Here is a 27054-nt window from a genome sequence, read left to right as displayed (position 1 = left end):
AAATAATTTTTTGTAAAACGTATTGCTCTTCTACGTTAACCCTTAACATCCGGAAATCTACGGTGTTTATGAAGATGCATAATCTCTGCTTCACCCTCCGAGTCAGAAGAGGGCGCTGATGGGTCTAGTTGGCTCTAATGGTTCAACCAAAATAGAAGCAAAGCGGGAATCATCCGTTTCTCATGGCTGCAGTAAAGAGACTTTCCTCATAATTTCCGCCGCTTACCGGATACAAGGTGTGTATTTCTAATAATATTTAATCAGCGAGCCTCGGCATGGAGAGTTTACTCCGCTGAAGAATCGGCGGACAAACATGCGCCAACGGGGGGAGGTAACACTATGTAATGTGTTTTGAGGCAGTTGACCAAAATCCCGGACGATTTTGAAATTCCCCCCGGACATTTTTTTAGGTCTGAAAAGTAGGACATGTCCGGGAAAAAGAGGACGTCTGGTCACCCTAATTTAACACTTTGAACAATTGCACAAGATCACGTGGGATGTACATACAGGAAGAACTCAAGTCTTACAGACTTCAGTCAAATATGTTTATCGATATGCTTTTACGTTGCGTCACGCTGTTTCTTTGTAGAAACCGGTAAATTGGGAGTTTAACAAAGTCAGACATTTTCAGGTAAGTGAAAACTGCTTGTTTGTTTAACAGAAGATTCCATTTATTGGGCCGGAAAATAGGCAGAAATGATAATAAAAATAGACAAAATGGCGGCCTTGGCTTAGCGGTAGGTAAGTCTGTGTAGTTCCTACAGCCAACTTTTCAAAGCTGAAAACTAAAGTAAATGTAAATGTTTGAGTTAATTGATCTGAAAACTTAAAGCGGTGGTGTAGTTTGTTTTGTAATAATAAAGACTCGTTTAATTATAAACAACATTTACGATGTAGTGGAAGTCAGCATATCTGCCTTGTTTTCCATCTCTATTAAATAAATATTTATTCAGAAATTAAGACAAATATCTCATAAATGAGTTTAGAAATTTCACTATGAAAACTAACTGTAAGAATTTATTGGCTAAAACGAGATTTCTCGGAATCTAAAACTCCTAAAGTCCTTTTTTCTTCTTCAAAAAATCTTAATGAGTGTAAATTTCTCACTAGACTGGTTCTGGTTCTGAATCTAGCTCTGGATCTGAACGTGGTTCTGGACCTGGTTCTGGTTCTGCTCCGTTCTCCTGAGCTGCTGTGATTCAGCTGTTTTCTCCTGGTGTAACTTTAGTCAGAGTGGAGGTCAGCTGATCCGGCTCCTTAAAATAACCCGGATCCCCCCACCCAGCCGGGTCGGCCGGGTCCAGATCGGATAAACAGGACACAACGAGGAAATGGTTCTTGTGGTTCTGGAATAAACTGTGAATTTCTCTGAGAGGTGAGCAGCTGCTTCTGCTGTCTAATTCTTCATTCTGGTGCTTTAAAGGACAGAAGACCCATCCGGGTGGTTCTGACCCACAGTCTGGTTCTGGTTCTGGTCCAGCCTTCATGTTTTTCCATGTTCAGAAATGACTTTGTGGATCCTCCTGGAGAAAAACGTCTCACTTGTTCTTGTTTGTTCCAGACTGTTGGACCTGTCATGGCGTCTGCCAGCGTCTCGTGCCCCGGTTCTGGAGGTTCTGGAGATTCTGGAGGTTCTACTCTGGCTTTCGAGGATTATTCTCTGTACAGTAACCTGACTGATGACGAGCTGCTGCAGCTGGCCATTGAGCGCAGCCTGACGGAGACACAGTGCAGCGGTGCCGCCGCCGTGCAGACCGCCGCCGTGCAGACCGCCCGTCTCCAGGACAACGTCTCAGAACTGACCAGCAGCAGCAGATATCAGCGTCGAACCCCCAGCAGCCAGAATCCTCCTGCAGCCCAGACCAGCGCCACCTACAGCTCCCCCAACCCACCGACTGAGAAACCGCCCGACCTGTGAGTAGCTCTGGTTCTCTTCCAGTCTGGACCCGTCTGGTTCTGGAGACTCGTCTAAATGTTGGTCCAAAAAGCAGAAACTGTGACAAACATCAAAGGGAGAATTTAAATAAATCAATTTTTTTTGGTGGCGCAGGGGAAAAGCGTATTAGTCCTGGTGGCAGTGGCCGCAGGTTCGATTCCCAGCCTGGTGACATTTGGCGCACGTCTTCCCCCTCTCATACCTTCTTTCCTGTCAAACTACTTTCAAATAAAAAGGCCACTAGAGCCATCAAAACCTTAAAAAAAGTTTTTCTTTTTTCTATGAAAAGTAAAAATGCGGATTCATTTTTCAAAGTCATGTTTTCACCGTGTCATTCATTCATTTATAAATGTCAGTTTCTAACTTAATATTTAAGCTAACTATTTACCTTGCTAACTAAATATTTTGTTTGTAAGCTAGTTAGCAAGTTAAATATTTATCTCCAAAGTTAATATTAATTAATGTGATAAAAATATGACTGATAAATGAACCCATGTTTTGTTTCTTATTTAGGCTAAATAAACCAAATTATTACTGTAATATTTTAAACGCTGCAGTGTGTGAACGGCTGCCATGTTAAATGGAAACAGTTTCATTTATCCAGAAGTCTGATTGCGCTCTGATTGGCTGCTGTGCTTTACCTGGGCTCTGATTGGTGGGTTTCGTCTGCTGACAGGAAGACCTTCAATGGAACCGTGAGTCGCTTCATGACAGGTTCTGGGAAGAGGATGGTGGCGTACTACAAAAATGACGGCAGCTTGGTCCACGTCGCTCCAGAACCTGAGGAGTGAGTCTCTCTGCATGTGACCACCTGCAGATCTTAGAACGTCCATGTTTCTGCTGGGCTCCTCAGTCCTGACCTCTGGAGGTCAGAAATCATGTCCAGCTAAACACAATCATAGACATTCGACATTAGTTATGCTAAAGTGCTACATGAGGCACTGCCTGTCACATTATTGCATTAGCAGATTAGCCGGAGCTAAATGTTTGTCTTGCTAGTTTGCTGCTAGCATGCTGTTGCTTCCTGTCCCTCCAGGGAGGAGGAGCCTCTGTTCCGGGCAATTCGTGAAGGCAACGCCAACAAGGTGAGAGCCCTGGCCATGTGTCCGGGAACCAACCTGATGCTGCCCAGCAAGCTGGGTTGGCTGGCCGTCCACCAGGCCGCCTGGTTCGGACAGGACTCCTGTCTGCGAATGCTGCTATCAGGTAGCCTCACGCCTGGACACGCCCACCATCAGTCGCCATGGCAACTGATGGCTTTTGTTGCCTTCAGCTCAACCAGGAATGGTCAACAAGACTACGTCACGTGGCGATACGCCGCTGCTGGTCGCCGTCAGCAGAGTCCAACTAGGATGCGTTCAAGTGCTGCTGGAAAACGGAGCCGACCCAGAAATCCCAAATTATGAGAAAGAGACTCCGCTGTACAAAGGTAACCGAAACCCGTGATGAGCCATTTGTAAAGTCACAAGAAATAGAAATGATATTTAGTCTGTTAATTATAGATGTCACAGTTTCAAATTAAATAAATGTACCTTCTACTTAAGTGTTTAGCTTCCAGCTAAGTGTTTAGCTACATGTTTAGCTTCTAGCTAAGTGTTTAGCTGCATGTTTAGCTTCTAGCTAAGTGTTTAGCTACATGTTTAGCTTCTAGCTAAGTGTTTAGCTACGTGTTTAGCTTCTAGCTAAGTGTTTAGCTTCCAGCTAAATGTTTAGCTACATATTTAGCATCTAGCTAAGGGTTAACTACATGTTTAGCTTCTAGCTAAGTGTTTAGCTACATATTTAGCGTCTAGCTAAGTGTTTAGCTACATGTTTAGCTTCTAGCTAAGTGTTTAGCTTCCAGCTAAGTGTTTAGCTACATATTTATTGTCTAGCTAAGGTTAACTACATGTTTAGCTTCTAGCTATGTGTTTAGCTACATGTTTAGCTTCTAGCTAAGTATTTAGCTACGTGTTTAGCTTCCAGCTAAGTGTTTAGCTATGTGTTTAGCTTCCAGCAAAGTGTTTAGCTTCCAGCTAAGTGTTTAGCTACATATTTAGCGTCTAGCTAAGGGTTAACTACATGTTTAGCTTCTAGCTAAGTCTTTAGCTACATATTTAGCATCTAGCTAAGTGTTTAGCTACACGTTTAGCTTCTAGCTAAGTGTTTAGCTTCCAGCTAAGCGTTTAGCTACATATTTAGCATCTAGCTAAGGGGTAACTACATGTTTAGCTTCTAGCTAAGTGTTTAGCTACATGTTTAGTTTGTAGCTAAGTGTTTAGCTACATGTTTAGTTTGTAGCTAAGTGTTTATTTATGTGTTTAGCTTCCAGCTAAGTGTTTAGCTACACGTTTAGCTTCTAGGTAAGTGTTTAGCTTCCAGCTAAGTGTTTAGCTACATATTTCGCATCTAGCTAAGGGTTAACTACATGTTTAGCTTCTAGCTAAGTGTTTAGCTAAGTGTTTAGCTTCTAGCTAAGTGTTTAGCTTCCAGCTAAGTGTTTAGCTTCCAGCTAAGTGTTTAGCTTCCACATGTCCTTCACCATACTAAACAGCATGAAGAGTTTTTCCAGGTGTTTATGATGCTGGTCAGTTAAAAAAAAGACTTTTTTTTTTTCTAGATTTGAAGACTTTTATTCTTCACTGAATTAATATATGAGGTTTAAGCTGCAGAAATAAGTGAAGTAGTAATTTGGAGGAAGCATCGCTGCTCCAACAGACCTAAAATAAAAGGCTGACCGTGTCGGCAGGTTCTGCAGAGGTCTGGTCACTGACCGTTCAGTAGGTCCAAGGGTTGGAGCAGTGATGCATTGCAAAGGCTGCAGGACAGGAAGTGAGGCCTGACTAGGAGACCGTCTGTAACAAATGTTCTCCGTTGGTGTGAGGTTTGTTTTTGTGCAATGAAGTAACTGTTGTTCCCTGCAGCCTGTGAGCGGAACAGCGCGGCCATTGTTGCGGTGCTGCTGAACCACGGCGTGGCCGTGAACACTCGGTGCATTCAGGGCTGGACCGCCCTGCAGGAAACCGTGGTCCGCAGCAACCTGGAGATCTGCGACATGCTGCTGAAGGCCGGCGCCAAGCTGAACCTGCGGAACATGTACGGCATCACGCCGCTTTTCACCGCCGCTCAGAATGGCCAGATGGCCGCGCTGCACTTCCTCATCAAACACGGTACCGGATCAGATTCTGGCTCCAACATGTACGGCAGAATGTTAGCAGACATAATCAGTTATAGTTCTGGTTCTGGTCTCAGATCCAGTCAGAAATGATCTGGACAGGAAGTCCTGACTCCCTCTTCCTGTTCCTGCAGGCGCAGACGTGAACACTCAGGCTGACGATGGAGCCACGGCGCTGTATGAAGCCGCTAAGATGGGACACCAGGAAGTGGTGCAGATGCTTCTGTCCCTGAAGGCTGACGCCAACAAGCCTGGGAAAACGGGAATGTTGCCGCTACACATCGCCGCGCAGAGAGGAAGTGACGCGTACGTAACTCTCCAATTAACAGGAATCAAACCTGCAACCTCTCACACCTCCTGAGCAGATCCAATTTAATGAAGAGGACTCAGCAGTAGGCGACGTCTGTACCGAGCTGGTCCACACCAGAAAGTTGAGCCATTTGTTTAGTAATGTCACTGTTTCAAACTAAACATTTAGTTTAGCTAATGTACAAATTGATTTGTTCATAAGGGGAAGTAGACTATCAGAATAAAAGCTGGGTCTTGTAAAACGGCTCATTCGTTTTTATGCTCAAATGTTGAACAAGAAACGAAACGATGATGAAGAGGTTACAGCAGAAGTTTATTGAGGCTCAGAAGACCCAGCTTTTATTTTGGTAGTCCAAAATAAAAGACCAGTTAGTTTCCTAACTAAATGTTTAGCTCAAAGCTAAATATTTAGTTAGCTAGCTTAGCTTGCTATTTAAATATTTAGCTTGAAACTGACTTCATAACGGAAAAACTAAGATGTTAAAAAAGCGAGTGAAAGATGCACAGGGTTAGAGTTAGACTGATTCTTCTTCTGGTTCCAGCTGTGCCTTTTTTCCAGAATCGTCTCCATGTTGATCCCAGTCACCAGCAAGGCCCGGGTCCGGCGGACCGGGATCAGCCCGCTGCACCTGGCGGCGGAGCGTAACCGTGACGACGTCCTGGAGATGCTGATCGAGGCGGGCTTCGACGTCAACGCCCAGCTGTCGGAGGAGCGCACGCGGCTGTACGAGGACCGCCGCAGCACGGCGCTCTACTTCACCGTCATCAACAACAACACGGAGGCGGCGCGCATGCTGCTGGCGGCCGGCGCCGACCCCAACCTGGACATGTTCCGGCCGCTCATGGTGGCCTCCAGGATGGGCTGCATCCAGATCGTCAAGCTGCTGGTGGAGCACGGCGCCGACATCAACGCCGCCATCCCCACCCACCCCACCACCTTCCCGGCCGTCTACATGTTCTCCATGAAGTACCTGCCGCTCTTCAAGTACCTGCTGGACCACGGCGGCCACGCCCTGCCCTGCTTCCACTGCTGCTACGGCGGCCGGCCGCACCCGCCCCTCAAGACCAGCCGCTCCAACTGGAACGAGGACGCCGACCGCCCGGCTGCTCAGGGGCCGGTCACGAGGGGTGTGCAGGTGAGGTCGGAGGTCAAAACCAGCTGTTCGTGTTGACAAGATGACTCTGATTGATCACTTGATTGACTGATTGGCAGTTCTGTGAGATGATCTCAGTCCCAAGTATCTGTCGGTGGGCGGGGCCAATCATCGACGTCCTGTTGGACTACGTTGGTCATGTGACCCTCTGCTCCAGACTGATGGAGCACCTGGACAGTTACTCTGGCTGGAGCGCCATCAAGGAGAAGGCAGGTAATCACCGAACGTTCCTGATCCGGGGAAGACGAGACTGTTGCTGGTTTGTTGCTGGTTCCTGTGGTTCTTAACCCTGATCTCCAGAACCCGTCGCCCTTCATCACCTTCATGTGTCTTTGCTTCACTTCATTGATACCCTGATCGGGGTTGAGAACCACTGAGCCGGATCTGCAACCGGCACCGCTCTGGTTGACGCAAGTTGACCCGGAGCGTTGCCGTCTACTGCTCCTCTGGTCCACATCTGGATCCGGACAGGAACCAGAACGCCGTGTTGGACCTGACTGACGGATCCCGATCCAACACCAGAACCAGCAGCACGCCGTGTCCGCTTGGTTTCTCTCTTGGCTCTGAGTCATGATCCTTTGACCTTCTTTTGCTCGTCTGCTTCAGCCCCGCCGCGGCCGCTGCTGCAGCTCTGCAGGCTGCGGATCCTGCAGCTGGTGGGACGCAGGAAGCTGAAACGGCTGCCGCTTCCTGGTGGTCTGATCCGCTTCCTGAAGCACCAGGAGCTTCCTCTGGACGAGGAGAACTGAAGCAGAGCGCTGACCCGGTTAGCATTCAGGACCGGCTCCAGACGGCGTCTCGCCTGCGACACATCCAGCATTGATCCAGTGGCGACACCACCACAGAAGAAGAGAAGGAGGACTCTCACACAGACTCTGAATGGCTGGAACGGTATGATGTCACCGCTGTGTTTCCATCAGAGATTAGTTAGCTGGTTGTTGTCATGGAAACTGAACAGATGATGTGATGTTTTGATGTGTCATTAAACGGTTTTACTGCTGTAGTCTGAGACCTTAATGATCGCTGGTCGTTACTCTGGAGAGGTCAGCGACCCTCCATTATCCTCCGCCATGATGGAGGCTGAGCTCACGGCGCCTTCGCCTCAAGATGACGGCATAACGTCCGTCCTGCTTCCCCACCCTGGATCAACTCCGCACAGAACCTCCATCCAACCCCAACCGATGATAAGATAAGATTTATTGTCATTGTCATCAACAGATTACAACGTGCTTGATTTGAGTTAAAGTTCAGATTATATAAACATACACAACACACAATATAAATATACATACATAAAAAGATGAAGAAACAAACAGCACAAAACAAGAAATAAATAAACATCAGAAGATGGTTGCAGCACCTGGAGGTATCAGAGTGAACAGAGTTTATTTAGTGCCATGATTGTCATCAGGTAGAAACTGATTTTAGGTGATTTGTCCTGGTTTTTATTGCTCTGTATCTCTTGCCTGATGGCAGCAGCTGGAAGAGACCATGGCCAGGGTGTGAAGAGTCATTTAAAATGTCCAGAACTTTGTTGCGGAGCCTGGAAGTGTAAATCTGTTCCATGGTGGGGAGGGGGCAGCCTGTGGTTCTCTCTGCTGCCCTGACAACCCTCTGGAGCTCCTTCTTGTCTGAGGATGTGCTGCTGCCGTACCAGACACACAGACTGTATGTGAGCACACTCTCTATGCAGCAGTGATTGAAGGCCTGCAGCAGGTCTGAGAGGAGACAGTTCTTCTGGAGGATTCTCAGAAAGTTCAGTCTCTGCTGTGCTTCTTCAGCAGCTCCTTGGTGTTGCTGCTCCAGGTTAGCTTGTCCTCCAACTCCATGTCCAGAAACCTGAACGTTGAGATCCTCTCCACACAGGTGGTGTAGTAGATCTCAGAACCTGGAAATATCTTCAACAGTAAACAAGAGAAACCAAAACTACACCAACCACTACACCCACGGCTACACTGCCCCAAAACACAACCAGGACTCATGCGACCCAAACAAACACACACACCAACCCCTCTGAACACACTGATGATGAGCGATAATTTGAGCGGCACATACATGGGTTTGATTGACAGCAGATAGACCCTCCTCCTAGCTCTGAATGGTAGTTTCTGACCCAGCGATGTATTTGTGTAAACGATAGCTGGATCATTTTCTGCCACCTGGTGGCAGTTTGAGCAAATATGGAAAAAACTGATTAATGACGGTTCATATGACGCTTAATGACGCTTTAAGGCAGAACTAAACGATCAGGCCATCATAGATGGAGCAACTGGAAATACCAACCTGCATCTGAATGCACCGCCCTCCCCAGCCAGCTCTCTCTCTCCTCCCTTCGCTCTTTATTCTCCCTGGTACCAACCTGACCCAGACCAGACCGATCCCAGCTGTGGACCCGACCAGATGCTGGCCGGTATTCCTGCTGCTGGTGATGATAGGAGTCCTGATCTTCTGCTGTGTCTCCCAGGTAAGACCAGCTACTTCAGGTTGACCGTTCCTTACTGGGTTAACTGGAAACAATGGTCAGACAGAGAGGAAAACATCACAGTTTACTTTAGTTTCACTCTGGAAAAGCTCCAGAACCTCCAGGCTGAGCTTTCAGGCTTCCAGCTGCAGCAGCCTGACAGGACGCACTGAGGGAACAAAGCTCGCCACAGACCGGTTCTGGACCGAAAACTCTATTCATGTCTTTGCATCTGCAGGTCAGCTGGGGGGCGTGCCCACATGTTGCCATGGAGACAGGATACAGGTGTGCTCCTTTCTTCCTGTTGCCTCCCCCTCCACCTCCTCCCCCCAGAGAACTGAAAGGTAAGTGGTTCCTCTCTGGATTCACCTGTTTAGTTCTGACTGGTACTAGGTCTATAGATCAGGAAACCAACCAGACACCATTAGAGCCTGTGTGACCTTTGACCTCAGCGGTATTTCTAGTCCAGGTGTGAGAACTACTGACTGCTGAAGGCTTTTATTTTGATAATCTGACTAAATCCCTCAAGCTGATTGCTTAATCTTGATTCTTCCTCCTCATCTTCCTCTTCCTTGTCTCTGTGCTGCAGTTGGAGCTCCGGTCGCTCCGGACGCTCCGGACGCTCCGGACGCTCCGGTCGCTCCGGACGCTCGCCTTGAATTCCCGGGCTTCATCTTCATCGTGGCCTCGTTGTCATCTCTGGTGCTCCTGATGACACTGAGCCGCTGCGGCGCCTGCAGGTGGGATTCAGCAGATCAATAGAAACCGGTTTGGATCTGGTTCTGACCCAGAACATAGGAGCTAATATTGATATCTGAAACTACATGTTAATAAGCGTTCACAAATGAATATTTTCTGAGTCTGGTGTTGAAGTGACTGCAGACTCACCAGGGTGCCACGCTAACGCTGGCTGATGCTGCGGCGCTTCGATTGGTTTAACAGTTCACTGCTGACATCATCAGAACCAGAGGAATCGGACCGCCAGCCGGGTTTCAGTGGACGGAGGAATTAGAAACGTTTCCAGTTTGGAGGAGAAATGTTGAGAAATCATTTCTCCATCTAAAGAGCAATAAAATGTTTCCCAGCTCAAGCCGACCCGGGAGCGTCGGCCTCAGCCAGCCATGCTGCCGGCGGCGCCGGTGATTCGGCCCAGCGGTCCGGTTCAGCTCAACGCTTCACGTTTTTTATCTGATCAAAAATAAATCGCCGTTCACTGAATTCTGACCCCAAAATGAAAATGTGGATCTATTAAAGTTCTGAAAGCTGCTGTCTACTTCAGAACCAGAACCAGAGAGAACGGGCCGAACCAGGGAGGAAGAAACCTGCAGGAACCGACATCGGCCTGGCTCTAACCGGATCGTCTCCACGGTAACCAGAGGACCAACAGGCATCATGGACGCAGAGCTGTACATGTTCAACCAGAACCAGAACCAGATCTACATGCGGCCGGGAGCCTTAATGTCCTTAAAATCATATTTATACTAACTGAACAATGATTTGACCAAAAAATTAAATATTAATGAACTAAAACTGTTTTAGAAGTTCTGTTTGGTTCTGATCCAGCAGCAGCACGGGTCAGGAAGCAAGGCAGTTTGTTTCTGTGTGTGTGCCAAGCTTTATGTCCTTGTGGGGACATTTTCTTGGTCCCCCCCATGATGGGAAATGCTATTTCTGTCAGGGGTCAGGGGTCGGGGCTGAGGTGTTCAGTGGTTTCTGGTTAGACTGTAGAAATGAATGGAAGTTGATCAAAGTTCCCACAAAGATAGGAAAACACGGCTGTGTGTGTGGGACGGTTTCGTCTCTCACTCTTTATTTACCTCAGGCCTCATTTCCTGGACCGGGTGATGAAGATAATGATGAGGACTTCCTGTGTCCGTGGGAGCCCGTGATGTTAAACAGGAAGTGATTAACTTAGTAAACCAGCAGATGGAAGAAAACAAACAGAATCATGGGAGTGGACACAGTATCATCCGATGGAAAAATAACACCAAATCACAGAACGCTTTTATTTTGAAAAGACGACAGGTGAGTTTCGCAAGGAAAAATGAACTGCTGATGACGACATGACAAAGATTAAAATACATAAAGTATCATGAACACGCTAAATGCTGGTTTTTCAGAATAAAAGCCTGACTGGTTTCACGACACATTATTCCAGATCAAAGGTTAATAATAATTCAGTTTCACGGTAAGAACAGGAAGAGGAAAGTCAGGTCCGCGGGACTTGCTGGGCCCGCTCCCGGTACTCCGGTAGGTGGTAAAGGATCCAGGCTGCTGGGGCCAACATGGCCGCCGCGAACACAGACATGACGAAGAAACTTTGCTGTCAGGAAGAGAACAGAGAAAATGTCAACCAGACGGAACCAAACATGTTTTCAGAATCTCCAGAACCACCAAGGTCAGGAACATTCTAAAGCGCTATACCAACACAGTACTGACTGGAAGCTAATGCTAAAATGCTAAACATCAATATGGTTTTGAGTGGAAGCTAATGCTAAAGCCATATACCACAGATTTTCAAACTTCGTTTAACTGAAAGTTTTAAAAACAGCCAAATAATTTGGCACGTTGCTAAACTTATTTAGTTAAATGCACTAAACATTTTTCAGAGTTAGCAAAACACGCTAAAGCACTGAACAAACAATTAGCTCCACTATTAGGGAATTGCTGGTGTGTGCAGAAGCGTATTGCTGTCAGGAAACGTGATAAAGTTCGTGCATCCAGAAGGTGGCGGTAGTGAGCTTTTAGTGCATGTTTACCTTCATCTAAAATATGGAGAGATACTGATGCTACTGGATGTTGGGAATGAATCATTAATAGTGTGTGCGTGTAATAAGTTAATATTACTTTACGTTAAACTTCGAATTCCAGCAAATTACTCATAATATATTATGTAAATTAGTTCCTATTGACCTTGAACGCACCTAGCTTGATGTATGGGGAGGTGAAATGCTGCTGGGTTAGCAGGAAGGAGGTGTTTGGACCAGACTGTGCAGACTGCTCACTGCTGTTTCTTTTGATATCTCAGACAAAGAAAAAATGGTCGACCCAGATCTGGTTCCTGTTCTATTTGATACACCGATAGAAACACAACGCAGAGTGAAAGCTTGAGCCGGATCCTCTAGCTGTGGCGGCTGACGGAGCAGCTGGAGAACCATCAGTTTCACCACCTTAGACATATTTAACATGGATCAAAAATCAACTTGAGATGCTGCTGCTGGCCTTCTGACAAAAACATAGAAGAAATCATGAGGGTAGACTTTAAATCCTGCTGGTAGATTAGAAATCACTGAACGGATTAAAGATCTGGTGCTGCTGGATCAACCTGCTGGTTCTGGTTCCAGTTCATCCATTGCCAAACATGGAGAAGCAGCATTCAGCTTCTGTACACCACAAATCTGGAACAAACTTCCAGAAAACTGAAAATCAGCCGAAACCCCGAGTTCCTCTAGGTCTAGTAGAAGCTAGTTTAGCTGGTAGAGGAACCCAGCTCATTGAACTGACCTGCTGCTGAAAGGTTCTGTATTAATAAACCGGGCCGGACCGGACCGACTTTGGGACAGATCAGTGTCACACCTAGATCTGCAGGAAATGTTCTGGTTCTGGTTTCTCTTTGTGGTTCTGGGTTAAATAAATGAGTCTTAACAGAAAGCAGACTGACTGATCAGAGGTCTGGATCAGCCATCAATTATTATTATTATTATTATTTTTTTCCCCACCAGGGTCCTTTTTGTGGCTCTAATGTCCCTTTTTTCATAGTAGGCTGACAGGAGAGGGGGGAAAGCCATCAATTATAGATCAGGTTTAGCAGCTCCAGTCAGTTTCTGAGTTATTAGTTATTGACCAGTCAGTCGGTCGGTTAGTTAGTTAGTTACTTAGTTAGTAGTTACTCACAGCAGCTCCGACCCGGTGTCGAGGAGGTTTGCTGTAGATCATCCTCTTCATCTCCTTCAGGACTTTTAGACGAGTCAAACTTGAAGATTTGTCCAGCGTCCTCCAGACAGAACATAGCATCGTCATGACGACCCTCACCTGATCACACCTGGTGCTCTGATTGGCCACTGCTGAGCATTCGGTCGGTGTGAGCAGCTGGATAGTCGGAGTCAGACTGAGGGCTGGAGGCAGAGCAGGAGGAGGAGGATCCAGCTGGGAGCCAATTGGCTGGCCGGCGGGTCCCGGGTCGGTTCTGGTCAGTGATAACAGGAACCAGAGCAGCGGCTCTGATTGGATCTCCTGCAGAACAAAGAGCCCTGATGAGGCGGAGAGCTGCAGGTGTTTGATGTTGGAGCAGAGCCGCAGGTGGAGCGCTGCTCTTCGTCACAGACGGACGGATGACAGGACGTCACCGTCTGACCGCCACGCCAGCAGCTGCAGGACGGCCGGTTCTGTTCAGACTCTGGATCCAGAACTCGGTTCTCTCACCACCGTCAGGAACAATCTGATGTTTTCAGGTGTTTTGTGATTATTGTTTGGACTTCAGTTAAACGTTTAGATCTGGACCTGGACCCACTGATCAGCTCCAGAACCAGACAGGTTTGGGTTCCTTCCTGAACCCGGCCCGGTTTCTGCTGCTAACCGGGTCCCTGAACAACGAGCTCAACATCAGGCTTTATTGCTCAGAGTAACTTTTATTCTTACAAGTAAGAAAACACAAAGATGAAACTAAGAGACATTCAGCTTAAAAACATCCCAAAGAACAAATGCAGAAAATATGAAACTGAAGAAGAAGTGGAGTTTTTCCCAGGAGCGATCAGGAGAAGAACGGTCCAGAGTCCGCTCGACGTCTTTTACGACTCTGTTGCTCGAAGAACTGACGGATGTCATCAGAGGTCACGACCTGCCGCAAGAAAGCTATGAGTTAGCATGAGTTAGCGGAATAAGAGGCAGAAACACTGAGACCCGAGTTAAAGACCCCCCACATTACAACCCAGACCCGCCCCGAAGGTTCAATCCTGCATCATCAGTTTAAGCCACACCCCTTGCATTTATAGCCCCGCCCCTCTTCATTAGGAACTCACCTTTCCTTCAGCCGCAAACGTCTGCAGGAAGTCCTTCAGTTCAGTTTTCATGTCATTATAGCCTGAAAGATGGAAACCATCAGTTTTGTGCGAACTGTAGTTCTGAGTCTGTAGTTTAACTGGTGGTACCGGTTGTGTATTTTAGGTACCGTGGATGATCTCGAGCTGTTGGACCCGGTTCAGGTTGTCCAGTGCGGACATCAGTGGGTCGTGTCCCTGCTGTCTCTGCTCGTTGCTCTTTCCTTTGTTCTCGTAGGCGAGGACGGTGTCCGCTTCGTCCAGCAGGAAGGACAGTCCGGCGTCAGCCAGCTGCACCTGGGTCGGAACGTCAGAGGGTTAGCGCCTGGTGTCGGGTCAGGTCAACCTTCAGGGCGCAGCTGATGAACACCTGGCAGGTGGAGCAGGAGCAGAGCCTGGAGCGCCACCCTGAGGGCCAGAACACGGCTCCTGATTGGTCCGTCTTCTGACCCACTTCCTGCAGCGCCTTCAGTCTGCAGCTTGGCTCCGCCTCCTGCCGACTGCGTTTACAGCTGGGCTCGACGACCTCGTCACCCTGTAAACATTTGATTGGTCATCAAGGTTGCTATGGAGACCTACTCAGACCAGGTGAATCGGGCACCCTACCGTCTCCTCCTTCTTAGGGACACCGGACTCTGACTGCTCTCCTTTCTCCTCCTTGGTCTGCAGCGCTGGACCCTGCACTAACAGGACAACGCCCACACAGGTGAGACGGCACCAACAACACCCACCTGCAGCTAGAAAACCCCGCCTCTTACCTGCTAAGTGTGCAGCGTAGGCCCAGAGAAAAACATGTTGGTTCATGCAGGACTCACAGATCATCTCCTGCATCTCCACACAGTCAGGAACCGCACAGCCCAGGTGCTGCAAGGAGACAGGTGAGGTGAGGTGAGGAGAAGAGAAGAGACAGGAGGCCAGGACACCTGGCTCCACCTGCTCAGACTCACCCTGCCATGCAGCCAGTCTTCACAGACCACACACTGGATCATCTCATCCTGCACCTGGACACAATCAGCCAATCACAGTGAGACATGGAGTCATAGCTCAGCTGGTGACCAGGTGAGCTCCAGGTGGTCTCACCTGGTCTTCAGGGTCGGGGTACGGCCGGCGGCAGGTGCAGTAGAGGCCGAAGAAGTTATGGCTGTATTTATTCAGACTGTTGGCGTCGTCCTTCTCCTGACACACACATAGAAAAAAATATATAAGTCAAAGATATGAAATCTGCCATCCTTCCATCCATCCAGGGTCAGCGTTGCCATGGCTGCAGGACAGGTGAGTACAGGTGTTCTCAGGTGAACTCACAGGATGTAGTTTACACTGCAGCTCAGAGAACTTCCTGTTTCCACAGTCACAGCGGAAATTTCTGCAGAAACCACGAAAAAACTGTTGAAACGGATCCCAGTGACCTAATTGGTGTTTAGAAACTGATCTGAGTCACATGACGACAGCAGACCAATCGGTGAGCGGTACCTCTTGGTGTAGAGCTCAAAGAGGTCGTGACCTTCATGGCAGGTGTAGGAGCAGGCCAGGCAGACGCCGGCGGCCTCACCGCCCTGCGGCGTGCAGGTGTTGCAGGCGTACAGCGCCTGCCGCTTCACATAGCCCTGCAACAGACGCAGCGTCAGCCGGGCCGGGCCGGAACCGGATCTTCCAGGTGAGACTTACCTGAGGATAGGAACAGTGATCGGAATCGCTTCCTGCCAGGACGGCCGAAGCTTCCTCCTCCAGCTCCTCATCCTCCTCCAGAACGTCCACCAGAGACACCGTCTGCTCCTCGCTCATCCTCACCTGCTTCCTGCAAGGCAAACCCGCCGGTTAGCCGGAAACCACCATGAAACAATGTCCTGAAGGCTCTATAGGAAAAAAATGGCTCAACCTGGAGTTTCAGTGAACGGATCAGGAGTTACAAGTTTTAATAATTTAGAAAAATTAGCATAAAGACGTAGAAGTCTGAAAATCTCCAACAAGTCTGGAAGTACTGGGCTGGGATCCAGGACCTGGAAAATTATTCTAGAACCTGGAATATTATCCAGGACCTGGAATATTATTCTACAACCTGGAACATCTAACCGGATTTTAAACGGTCAGCAGCACCACAGTTACCATGGTAACCAGGTAAAATTGTCAGTTATTGACGTACAAAGGTTACCAAAGCAGGCCTGGGACTGAATAATCAGGTAGGCAGGTTACCATAGTAACCAGCAGATAGCCGATCAGGTAGATTCTGACCGGTTACCTCCAGGTCACATGTTATTGAAACCCTGGTTACCGATCCCTGATCAGCTCCAGGTTGCTATTGCTAACGCTATTAACCCGGACCAGAGACGGAACTTACAGAACCGAGCCGGACCGGAAGCACACCCTAACGCTTCACAGCGTGTGATCAGCAGCTCGATGGGGATCAATGACTCCGATCGGAGCGAACCTTTGATGCTGAAGCACGAGCTCCTGCTAACGGACCACAACTTCCGGTTGACGTCCAGCAGCTCGTATTTGGCGGCTTCCGGTGAGGTCAGAGGTCGCCAACATGGAGGCGGTGTTTGTACGCGCGGAACTGCGGCTTTGGGACGGACAGAACCGAACATTCAGCGTCCGAACGGGAACCGGCCTGAGCGCCCTGAGCGCCGCAATCTCCGAGCTCAACCAGAGGGCGGCGCAGATGCTCACCGAGCTCGTTGACAGCGAGAGAACGCGCGCAGGCAGTGCACGAGGTGGGCTTCCGGTGGCCGTCTGAGCAACAGCTCCCCGGGCAAAGTAGAAGTAGCGGCGGGAGCGCGTGAAGAAGCGCGCTGTAGATGTAGAGAAGATGAAAAGCACGTGACCTAAACAAACAGGAGAGAGTGAGTTGTCCAGTTTGACCCAGGCAACATGGCGGCATTAATAGCGTGTCATACCGGGTCAGACTGTTAAAACATTATGTTGAAGCTGCTATGGCTTGGAAATAAATCCAGGAGCAATATGTCGTTAAAACCAGAAACGCTCTCGTTATAATAAGATATAAAATCCGCTCCTCTGACAGATTCCGAACTGTTAAGAGGCATTAATGGCTCCTACCGACTCATCACCGTTTCTGTGTTGCTGTTCTACTGTTAACGGCCTTTCTTTATTAAACGGGAAAACTGCTCCTGAATTTATTTCCCAGCTCTGGCAGTAAAACGGCTATGATGTTATTAAAGAGTGAGTTAGACATTTTATATTAAAGTTAATAGAAGTCCGGCCCTTTGTGGCTATGATGGGTTTTATCCTCATGTTGTTTCAGATCGAACACTGACTACTTTTTTTATAATGAATCTTTTTGAAATTTAAAAACGACATTTTTAAGTAATAACTTTTGGCTTTTATTAATCACCTAATGAAATCTAAATATATCAAATTGAGCCCATATTCATTATCTAATTGCGAATATGAAAATATGGGGTATTCAGAATATGAAGTATGATTAATCTGTCGGCTCTGTTAGGAAACCAGCAGTGTCCGCATTGAAAAATTAAAACTAACATTGGTGATTACAAGCTGGCATTTAGTATTGTTTTTATTGTGTTTTATGATTTTGCCGTAATTGTATGTGTATGTATATATATATATATATATATATATATATATATATATATATATATATATATATATATATATATATATATATATATATATATATATATATATATATATATATATATATTATTATTAGTATTATTATTATTATTATTATTATTAACTGACCTGTGCAGGACCACTGATGGCAACTACCTTAAGTTAAATCTGGTGCAAAGTATCTTTGCTCATTGTCCCTGTTCATACCTGTCAGGTCTCCCGTGTTTTACTCCCGGTCCCGTAAATATCCCGTATTGTGCCCCCCTCCTCTAACAGTAGCACCGGACGGAGACAAACCTTGACAGGTTAAATAAACTAAACCACATATGTCATAGTCAAGGCCCGCGGGCCACATCTGGCCCGCGAGAAGATTTTTTACGGCCCCTGGGATGATCTTGATTTATTATTAGAACCGGCCCGCAGACCGCAGCAAGCCGGCACCCCGTCTGAAAAAAAATATCTTCCTTATTTGAACTGTAAGTAGTTCTTTAAATGTTCTGTGGGATGATGTACTTACCCATGTATCCATAACAACCGGAACTTTCAATATCCACCAAGTTATTGCCGAAATATACCGTCTATTTATTAAATGAGTGCCCCCCGGATTAATTACACTCGCTGCAGCTGCGAAGTTACCGTATTAACCCGATACTTGCTGGAAAGTGCAACGTCTCCCCTTTCAGAAACCGTTGGAATTTTTCCACTTAGCGCTACGTGTGGCGGAATTACGGTACTGCAAATTTAGATGTGTCGCCGGCGACACGTCCGGTCTAGAAGGGTTATTAGCACAGCAGTCGTCAGCATAACTGTAAAATTAACTTTCAGATACCCATCAAAAATGGCAAAAAGGAAGGTGGACACTGAGTTTAATATTTGTTTTCACTGCATGTTACTTCTCCTTGATAAAAGTGTTGTTTTTGATTAATAGATTTTTGCACTTTATTTTATTGTATTTCAATCCAATTATATTTTAAAAAATATGTCAGTTGTGTCTGTTGAAAATTAAAGATTACTGACAGAGCCATAAGAGAATATTGCTTTATTTATCTGATCATATTGGAATATATTTGTTAGGTTTTCAGTAGGTTCAATTAGGTTCACTAGACTATATGCGTCATTTTAAAAAATTTCAATGAACATTCGATCAGTCCGGCCCTCAGCTTGTAGCTAAATTTTTTATTTGGCCCTCCGTCCATTTGACTTTGACACCCCTGAACTAAACTACAATAGCGCCCTCTGTGGTGGCAGCGTGCTAGAGCAGTTCCGGTTTCTGATCGATTCTTTTCTGACTCGTGTCCTGTTTGGACAGTTTTCCCCTCTGGTTCTTGATGCTGAGCAGCTGGGAGGATTTTTGATGTTACACTTCTACTTTTGAAGAGATGTAGTGCGTAACCATGGCAACCATGTATTGTTTTCATAACTATGACCTGATTAGCATCTGGGAAGCTATGCTATCTTCAAAATTTTCCATATAATTGGGCCAAGATGGCGGAAAGCTTGGTCGTCGGCTCATTAAACACAGGAACAGAGTTGAGGGTAAATTCAAATTCTGCTTAATTGCTACTCACATCAGGGTCCACTTTGTTCTGGAGGAAATCATTTATCTGTTACTAATTATGGCAGACAGATAAAAACAGCTTCAACTTCACTGTAACAACGTCAGAGCTTCCACAAATTAAATAAAAAAAATATGGAGAAGGTAAATATACTTCTAAAACTGAATGCCACCATGAACTGCTAACTCAGACAATCATACATTTTAGTAAGTTTGAATTTTTTAATTAATGGATATATCTTTTTATGATATATTTTTTTATGGTTTGACTTATATATTTTTTCCCTGATGGAAAAATGTGTCTATAAACATGTTTTCAGACGGAAATCAACATCTGAATTCTTGAAAGTCATTTGACATCGTAGAGCCCTGTGATTGGTTGCTCATGACCAATCAGAGCGCCCCTCTGCAGAGCTGATAATTCACTTTGAATAAAAAAATTAGAAAATAGATCCAATATTCTAAATGTTTTTAAGGATTGCTGTTTCAGCTGCCTTCTACTAAATATCTCCAGCAGCAAACAAGTCAACCTCCTGGGGGCGCTGTTCTGATTCCCTGTTTTACCTCCCACAGGTGATGAAGAGAGTGATGAGGAAGCGGAAGAGGAAGGTTTGAACTCTGACCTTCAGCCTGAAGCTAAAAGATCCAAAACCAGTTGAACTCCTGCTGTGAAACGTCATGTTTTGTTTTATTAATGTCATATTAAAGTTGCCATGGTAACCAGTGCATCACGTCATTAAATACAGAAAAAACAAACAGAAATTGATGCTCTCTGATTGGTCAGAAGGGACCGACAGTCTGTGCTGAGGGCGGTGAAAATGCTAAGTTTGTTTACTGGAACAGGAAGTGACATCACACATCCGCCTGTCTCTACATGTGAATGAGCAATCCGGCTCTGTGATTGGCTGGTTTGGGTGCGCCACGGCGGCTGCACAGCAGGAAGATGCAGACAGGAAGTACGCAGTACCCAACGGCGCGGGGATCTGCCCTGGTGCACGAAAACAGGAAGAGGAAGAGCTGCAGGTACGGCACCAGGAAGACGGACGCCCACGCCCACACAGGAAGCGGCGGCAGGTGGGCAGAAACGGCGGGGGGCAGCACCAACGACCCGTCGCTCTGCACACGCTCCAGGCTGACCACCTCAAACACCAAGTAGGCGGCCATGATGCTGAGCAGCAGGAAGAGAGCCACGCCCACCCAGCCCATCCTCTGGCGGAAGTTCATCATCCTCCATACTGCAGAGGAAGAAATGTTTACGATCAATAACCTGAAATCAACTGATCAGTATTCTAATCAATACAGGAAATAAATCAGGTCCAACACTCAATGCAACTAACTGAACTGTTCGCTTTCAGACCGAACATCTGGAAGGGAACTGTTCGCTTTCAGACCGAACATCTGGAAGGGAACTGTTCGCTTTCAGACCGAACATCTGGAAGGGAACTGTTCGCCTTCAGACCGAACATCTGGAAGGGAACTGTTCGCCTTCAGACCGAACATCTGGAAGGGAACTGTTCGCCTTCAGACCGAACATCTGGAAGGGAACTGTTCGCCTTCAGACCGAACATCTGGAAGGGAACTGTTCGCCTTCAGACCGAACATCTGGAAGGGAACTGTTCGCTTTCAGACCGAACATCTGGAAGGGAACTGTTCGCCTTAAGACCGAACATCTGGAAGGGAACTGTTCGCTTTCAGACCGAACATCTGGAAGGGAACTGTTCGCCTTCAGACCGAACATCTGGAAGTGAACTGTTTGCCTTAAGACCGAACATCTGGAAGGGAACTGTTTGCCTTAAGACCGAACATCTGGAAGGGAACTGTTTGCCTTAAGACCGAACAGCTGGAAGTGAACTGTTCGCTTTCAGACCGAACATCTGGAAGGGAACTGTTTGCCTTAAGACCGAACATCTGGAAGGGAACTGTTCGCCTTCAGACCGAACATCTGGAAGTGAACTGTTCGCCTTAAGACCGAACATCTGGAAGGGAACTGTTCGCCTTAAGACCGAACATCTGGAAGGGAACTGTTTGCCTTAAGACCGAACATCTGGAAGGGAACTGTTTGCCTTAAGACCGAACATCTGGAAGTGAACTGTTCGCTTTCAGACCGAACATCTGGAAGGGAACTGTTCGCTTTCAGACCGAACATCTGGAAGGGAACTGTTCGCCTTAAGACCGAACATCTGGAAGTGAACTGTTCGCTTTCAGACCGAACATCTGGAAGGGAACTGTTCGCTTTCAGACCGAACATCTGGAAGGGAACTGTTTGCCTTAAGACCGAACATCTGGAAGGGAACTGTTCGCCTTCAGACCGAACATCTGGAAGGGAACTGTTCGCTTTCAGACCGAACATCTGGAAGGGAACTGTTCGCCTTAAGACCGAACATCTGGAAGTGAACTGTTCGCTTTCAGACCGAACATCTGGAAGGGAACTGTTCGCCTTCAGACCGAACATCTGGAAGTGAACTGTTTGCCTTAAGACCGAACATCTGGAAGGGAACTGTTTGCCTTAAGACCGAACATCTGGAAGGGAACTGTTTGCCTTAAGACCGAACAGCTGGAAGTGAACTGTTCGCTTTCAGACCGAACATCTGGAAGGGAACTGTTTGCCTTAAGACCGAACATCTGGAAGGGAACTGTTCGCCTTCAGACCGAACATCTGGAAGTGAACTGTTCGCCTTAAGACCGAACATCTGGAAGGGAACTGTTCGCCTTAAGACCGAACATCTGGAAGGGAACTGTTTGCCTTAAGACCGAACATCTGGAAGGGAACTGTTTGCCTTAAGACCGAACATCTGGAAGTGAACTGTTCGCTTTCAGACCGAACATCTGGAAGGGAACTGTTCGCTTTCAGACCGAACATCTGGAAGGGAACTGTTCGCTTTCAGACTGAACGTTTCTGGCCGAACCGAGTCATTTGTGATAAAACATGAACCGAGTCTGGCCCAGAACTGTGTTTAACACTGGCTGAACCAGACTCCATTCAGATTTTATTCAGTTTAAGAGTATCCGAACAGTTCTTTCGACTGGATCCCGGTGTTGGAGCCGGTGCTGATTTCCGTCTCGCTGTTTGGACTCGGACTCAGCTCAAAGGTAAACACTGAAGGACTCTTCCTCCATGTTGCTCTTTCTTTACTACACCTGGTCGCGCGGAGCCACGTGCCTCGTCACCTGTCAGCTCGCGCTACAGCAGCTCCTACCTTCCCTCGCGCTGATTCTTTCAAAGTAAAATCCAGGTTCGGACTCGGTTTCAATCAGCAGCTGGTTCGGTCCGGAACCGATCGCCTTTCTTCCTGTTTAATCATGTGACTCTGACATAACGTCATTGACTCTAGTGATGGAGAGCGCCTCCTGGCGTCCAAACGGATGTTTACTGAATCATCTTAAGTTGGTCATCCCTTTGTCTGAAAGGAGAGCTGAAAATGTAAACACATAACTATGCCTTTTAAAATGTTCATTCTATATTTAATGTTTCTATTTCAGTGTCTGAATAGTGAATATGAAGTTTTTCAGATATTCTAAAACAATATTAGTGGCTATAAATAACTTTCCTAGCATTGACTTTACAAGCAGTAATAATGATCATTACTGCCGGATCTCAGAGTTCAGTGAGAGGCGAGACCTTTAGAGAAAAGACTCGCTGTCCGTGAAATGAAGTCTTTCTTCCCGGCACTTCTCTGTTTGTCCTCTAGGAGGCGCCAAAGAGAATAATTTATTCTTTTCCGGTAGATAAAAAATGACCCGAAATTCATCCAGATGAAAAACAAACCGAGGCGAGACGGCCGCACATTCCAGCGCAAAGCAAACAATTAACCCAAATAAAATCAAATAAAGCTCACATTACTCTGGCAGAATAGAAAGAAGCAAAGAAAAGTAAGAAAGTTTTAATCCAGAGCAGAATTTCTCAATGTTTCAGTTACCATGAATCAAAGCAGTTCTGGGTTTGCAGCCTGGATTTAAAGGAACTCTGTGTTTCAGCTGCTTTCTGAAGCCAACCGGGTCAGAACCACAGAACAATGGAGACGGAGCCACGGCTCAGGCTGGATCATCAGCAGAACTCGGCCTGAACATCTGGAAAACATCCAATCAGAAGGTAGCAGCTCAGTGCATTCATTCATCCAGAACCGGACCAGGACCGGCTGTTAGAACGTCTCCTGGTCCAATGAGTCAGAACTTGGTGGAACCATCAGAGTTCTGGGTGGAGGTGGCATCATCGTCGCCTCCAGTGGTTCTGCAGCGAGGCTCTGAGGTCAAGGTCACCCGCTGACCTCCAACGACCTGGTCCGTTATGACGGTTGCAGCTTTGAACCCTGACCTTTGCACCGTGCCGACTCTGAAGCTGCTAACGTGTAATCTGATTCCTGACTACACAGGGGTTCACCGTGGGGTCAAAGGTCAGTGTTAGGAACAAGGTCTGCTTCCGGTTCTGGTTCTGTTGCAGGTCCTGATCCGGTTTGGTTCCTGAGTCGTGTCTGTCAAGCTGCCGCTCCGCCTGCCGCCTCCACAAATACATCGTAATGGAAATGAGTAGAAATAGCAGGAGGTCTGAAGCAGTAACCATGGCAACGGTAAGTATTTAGAATAATAATAATTAGAGATTTTATTTAAAAGGTCACCTCACAAAATAATAAAGATAAATCTCCAAATAAACCATAAAGATCTTCCAGAGCAGCAGAGCGTTAAAGACTCAGAGTCTCTGGGTGGGAATGAAGAACTGAATGTGTTCAGATCTCAGTGGATCCAGGTGAGTTCAGACTCTTTGTACTTTCATATTGTTCACAGATAAAGTTTGCGTTGCTGCCGCACATTTAGTTTATGTATTGTTTGTTACTACGCAATAGCCAGCCCCGCCCTCTCCTCACAACTCCTCAGGACTGACTACTGAACCAGTTCTCTGTCTAACAGGTCCGGAAAATCTCTAAGACCCGGGTCTTACCCTGAACAAGATCTATAGGAGATAATCTGTTTAAACTGGTGGTGGAAGAGACTCGTCCAGCACTAACTACCTCCTATCCAGAAGTTATGACCCTTTTCAGTTAAGGAACAATCAACCGAGTAGCCTTCACAGCTGCATAGTTCCAATAACCACTTCTGTTAACGGTAGTTCTCTTCCTGTCGTAACGTGCACTTGGTAACGGCTAGATAATATTTAGTGACTAGGATTCAAATCACAGGGTCATTATTTTACTCTCACCAAAGGAAAGTCCGAAGCCACCACTTTACTGGAATCATGTATACTGAATTTACTATAAATAGAAGAACTTTAATTCAAATGACTCAATTAATTTCAATGTCCACAACCTAATCAGAATTTTTAAGATATATGTATTTATTAAGCAAGCTTTAGCAGGGAAAATGACAGGCATACAGAATTTACTTGAGATTACCATACAAAGAAAATCAATATAATTTAGATCAATTCAACCTTCACCTAACAACCTCCCTACACTGTCATCTGTCTATAAAATAAGGCTTTGGGGTGAGGCAAACTCATACCCATCGGTGGTATTGGATCTTGGCAACAGAAGTCCTTGTGGTCCTTGGTCAGAGTCTTTATTCGTGAACTTAAATCCTCCTTGGAACCGAAACAAAATGAACTGTCTGCTATATCCAGCTGAACAGCTTTTAGTCGATCCTTTGACTTTTGTTCAGTTCCCCAAGTCTGTTGCGATGTGGTTTTGAGATCGTTGGGTCGAGTGCAGAGTTTAGAAATCCAATGAGGAACCAAGGCAGTGGGTCGGTGGATCTCGCCCTTTGGTCCGGCGTGAGGAGCTCCGTTGTCCTCCTTGTGAGGCGCTTTCCTTGGTTCCAGGGCGTAGTCCTCTGCTGGTTTTCTGGCCGCACTTGTGTCGAATCTCAGCGCCGGGGACGAAGAACATCGTATCACCTCGGTCTCATGGTTTTATACTTTTCTGCACTTGTGGGCATGTATCACAGATAGAGAGAGAGAGAGAGCAGGGGTGCTGCGTGCATTTGCCCGCCTATTCAACCAGGCCCCAATCGTCAACTCAGATCTCTGTCTTAGGGACTGTTGAAGACTGCGCAATAACGTACCTGTGACATTTATAACTTGGGTCACATCAACCTGATTGCGAACTAATGCAGTTGTGACACTAATGCACTTGTGACCTGGGTCACATCAACCCAGTCACGTAGGACACGACCCCTTTTTCCGAGAAGTCAGATTCTGAGTGACACCCACACCTTGCCATTCCTCACATAGAACATCAATTCATTGCATTTCAGCAACCATAGATTATTTGATTTTGGTTCATTTGCATTGGCTAGCACTGTTGCTGTGCTTATTTCATTGGCTGACTGCTTGGACAGATGATCTCATCTCCATCACTGTCTTAGAGACATTGTGTCCTGATGTCTGTGTTAATGTCTTAGGTTGCTTAACAACCTGTTTCCAAATAAGGCGTTGACCATCTCTGCTCTCCTGTTAGTTCCCCTTTTTCCCTTAACCTTTCACCTACTATCCACCTCCAACACATCAGTGATCTTTAATTTCAGTTACACCTTTTACACCATTTCAAGTTCAGAGTAAAAATCACATTTATAACTTCTTTAGCTTCTCTGATTTATCATTAATTTATAATGTTATGATAACCATAATTTATCAGTTACTCTTATTATAATCTTAATGTGAGTTATTACAAATGTTTTCTGTAAAGAAACCAAGAATAATTCATGATTCTTATCATTTGATATCAAAGTTACAGTTACTTGTTTTACTTGTAAGAGTTCCCACTAAAGCAAGTGTAAGTGTAAGTGTAAGTATTATTACAAGTAAACCAATATTAATATAAGTATTTTACTTTGAATCTTATCCAATTACTCACAATCTTTAGATTTCTTTCTTTAAAACTTTCATGCTAAGTAATAGTCTGAACTATTTTTTATAAATCTGCAGGCTGGAAACTTACTTCCTCTTTTTCCAGGAAACCTGCTCTTCCTGTTTCATGACTTTCTCTCTGTCTGACTGATTTCTTATGATTAAATAGAAAAAAGTAAGGAGACAAAACAACACACACAACCAGATTGATTTTATTGACATTTAAGTCTAATGTTGGGTCTAGATTTCACTTGAGTAATTAATTTTAAAGATAACTTTATTCATTGTTACTGTTAAACTAAAATCTCCAGCATGGGGAAGTGGGATGATCTCGGATTTTCTTGACAGTATATTTATGCAAACGTTCATTTTTACATGCTGACTTGTCAGTAAAATGGCGACACACATCTGGTGTGCGTCCGCTGGTTCACACATGAGGTCATTTCCAGTTTGCTGTGGGATGACGTCTGATTCTGCCTTCAGCCGTTTAAGGCTCTGAGCTCAGGCCGGTGTGTGTGTGGGGGGTGCCTCTCTTGTACAATAAATCAGAACCGACCCGTTAGAGCAGATTCTGCTGAGTCATGCAGACTGCAGGCTTCTTTTGATCAGGTTCAGTTCCAATGTGTCAGACGTGTTACCATGACAACCAGCTACTCTGCAGATGTTTTCCTTTACTTCCTGCTGACTTCTGTCCAGAACCGACCCAGCAGAACCAGAACCGGGGCAGAGTTCTGCTCCAGACCTTGAATCCTTCCAGATGGTTGAGCAGACAGCGAGCCCTGCTGCCGATAGTCTGCAGGAACCAGAGGGGGCAGAGATGCATGCTGGGTAAATAGCTGCATTTATTAAAATAAACCATCAGAGGAAAACCCGGAGCGGATCAGGATTCCCTTTGCTCTGAAACCAAAAGCTGCTTCTCTGATTCAGAGTTTCCAGCAGCTGCTGAAGGTTTCTGGGCTCCAGAACCGGAACCAGAACCGACCCGCCCAAATGTCTTTAAAGCTTTAATGTGTCAACACGAAG

General features: G+C 46.3%; 4 protein-coding genes across 10 annotated transcripts; 1 reads left to right on the top strand and 3 right to left on the bottom strand.

Moving 5' to 3' along the window:
• Positions 1 to 104: 104 nt before the first annotated feature.
• Positions 105 to 7556, top strand: asb2a.1 (ankyrin repeat and SOCS box containing 2a, tandem duplicate 1). Of its 4 annotated transcripts, none has more exons than XM_044106636.1 (10): positions 105 to 236; positions 1562 to 1914; positions 2613 to 2723; positions 2973 to 3142; positions 3210 to 3365; positions 4840 to 5085; positions 5225 to 5396; positions 5959 to 6535; positions 6613 to 6766; positions 7160 to 7556. In XM_044106636.1, exons 2-10 carry the CDS (start codon positions 1577 to 1579, stop codon positions 7300 to 7302), a joined length of 2067 nt encoding a protein of 688 aa, XP_043962571.1. In that variant the 5' UTR covers positions 105 to 236; positions 1562 to 1576; the 3' UTR covers positions 7303 to 7556. The 4 variants fall into 4 exon arrangements, with proteins under 4 accessions (XP_043962571.1, XP_043962572.1, XP_043962574.1 ...); XM_044106637.1 differs by lacking the exon at positions 105 to 236 and adding an exon at positions 378 to 631; XM_044106635.1 differs by lacking the exon at positions 105 to 236 and adding an exon at positions 687 to 1375.
• A 3320-nt stretch (positions 7557 to 10876) lies between these two features.
• si:dkey-85n7.8 (COX8 domain-containing protein) lies at positions 10877 to 13477 on the bottom strand. Its single transcript, XM_044106622.1, has 2 exons — positions 12909 to 13477; positions 10877 to 11337 (listed from the first exon to the last, which is right to left on the bottom strand). The coding sequence occupies exons 1-2, from the start codon at positions 13032 to 13034 to the stop codon at positions 11224 to 11226; spliced, it is 240 nt and encodes a 79-aa protein (XP_043962557.1). The 5' UTR covers positions 13035 to 13477; the 3' UTR covers positions 10877 to 11223.
• Positions 13478 to 13622: 145 nt separating this feature from the next.
• Positions 13623 to 16859, bottom strand: ubr7 (ubiquitin protein ligase E3 component n-recognin 7). 2 transcript variants are annotated; one of them, XM_044106617.1, is made up of 12 exons: positions 16386 to 16859; positions 15716 to 15845; positions 15521 to 15654; positions 15353 to 15413; positions 15131 to 15226; positions 14998 to 15051; positions 14809 to 14914; positions 14657 to 14733; positions 14421 to 14585; positions 14182 to 14347; positions 14033 to 14094; positions 13623 to 13851 (listed from the first exon to the last, which is right to left on the bottom strand). In XM_044106617.1, the coding sequence occupies exons 2-12, from the start codon at positions 15830 to 15832 to the stop codon at positions 13765 to 13767; spliced, it is 1125 nt and encodes a 374-aa protein (XP_043962552.1). In that variant the 5' UTR covers positions 15833 to 15845; positions 16386 to 16859; the 3' UTR covers positions 13623 to 13764. The 2 variants fall into 2 exon arrangements, with proteins under 2 accessions (XP_043962552.1, XP_043962553.1); XM_044106618.1 differs by lacking the exon at positions 16386 to 16859 and adding an exon at positions 15927 to 16083.
• Positions 16860 to 19865: 3006 nt separating this feature from the next.
• On the bottom strand, positions 19866 to 22522 carry tmem251 (transmembrane protein 251). 3 transcript variants are annotated; one of them, XM_044106619.1, is made up of 2 exons: positions 22394 to 22522; positions 19866 to 20431 (listed from the first exon to the last, which is right to left on the bottom strand). In XM_044106619.1, exon 2 carries the CDS (start codon positions 20421 to 20423, stop codon positions 20067 to 20069), a length of 357 nt encoding a protein of 118 aa, XP_043962554.1. In that variant the 5' UTR covers positions 20424 to 20431; positions 22394 to 22522; the 3' UTR covers positions 19866 to 20066. The 3 variants fall into 3 exon arrangements, with proteins under 3 accessions (XP_043962554.1, XP_043962555.1, XP_043962556.1); XM_044106620.1 differs by having other exon boundaries at positions 22335 to 22467; XM_044106621.1 differs by having other exon boundaries at positions 22357 to 22459.
• Positions 22523 to 27054: the final 4532 nt, after the last annotated feature.

This window comes from Gambusia affinis, linkage group LG22, assembly GCF_019740435.1.
Source record: "Gambusia affinis linkage group LG22, SWU_Gaff_1.0, whole genome shotgun sequence".
Lineage (NCBI taxonomy): Eukaryota > Metazoa > Chordata > Actinopteri > Cyprinodontiformes > Poeciliidae > Gambusia > Gambusia affinis.
This window is presented reverse-complemented; position numbering and strand designations above follow the sequence as displayed.

Bases quoted from the DNA above. Each gene is read 5' to 3' on its own strand.
- asb2a.1 (XM_044106636.1), top strand. From the start codon at position 1,577: ATGGCGTCTGCCAGCGTCTCGTGCCCCGGTTCTGGAGGTTCTGGAGAT. The intron at 2,724-2,972 runs GTGAGTCTCTCT...CTGTCCCTCCAG, and splicing joins GTCGCTCCAGAACCTGAGGA to GGAGGAGGAGCCTCTGTTCC. The intron at 3,143-3,209 runs GTAGCCTCACGC...TGTTGCCTTCAG, and splicing joins TCTGCGAATGCTGCTATCAG to CTCAACCAGGAATGGTCAAC.
- ubr7 (XM_044106617.1), bottom strand. From the start codon at position 15,832: ATGAGCGAGGAGCAGACGGTGTCTCTGGTGGACGTTCTGGAGGAGGAT. The intron at 15,655-15,715 runs GTAAGTCTCACC...CGTCTGTTGCAG, and splicing joins ATCACTGTTCCTATCCTCAG to GGCTATGTGAAGCGGCAGGC. The intron at 13,852-14,032 runs GTGAGTTCCTAA...TTCTTGCGGCAG, and splicing joins CGTTTGCGGCTGAAGGAAAG to GTCGTGACCTCTGATGACAT.
- tmem251 (XM_044106619.1), bottom strand. From the start codon at position 20,423: ATGATGAACTTCCGCCAGAGGATGGGCTGGGTGGGCGTGGCTCTCTTC.
- si:dkey-85n7.8 (XM_044106622.1), bottom strand. From the start codon at position 13,034: ATGACGATGCTATGTTCTGTCTGGAGGACGCTGGACAAATCTTCAAGT. The intron at 11,338-12,908 runs GTGAGTAACTAC...TCTTCCTGACAG, and splicing joins GACACCGGGTCGGAGCTGCT to CAAAGTTTCTTCGTCATGTC.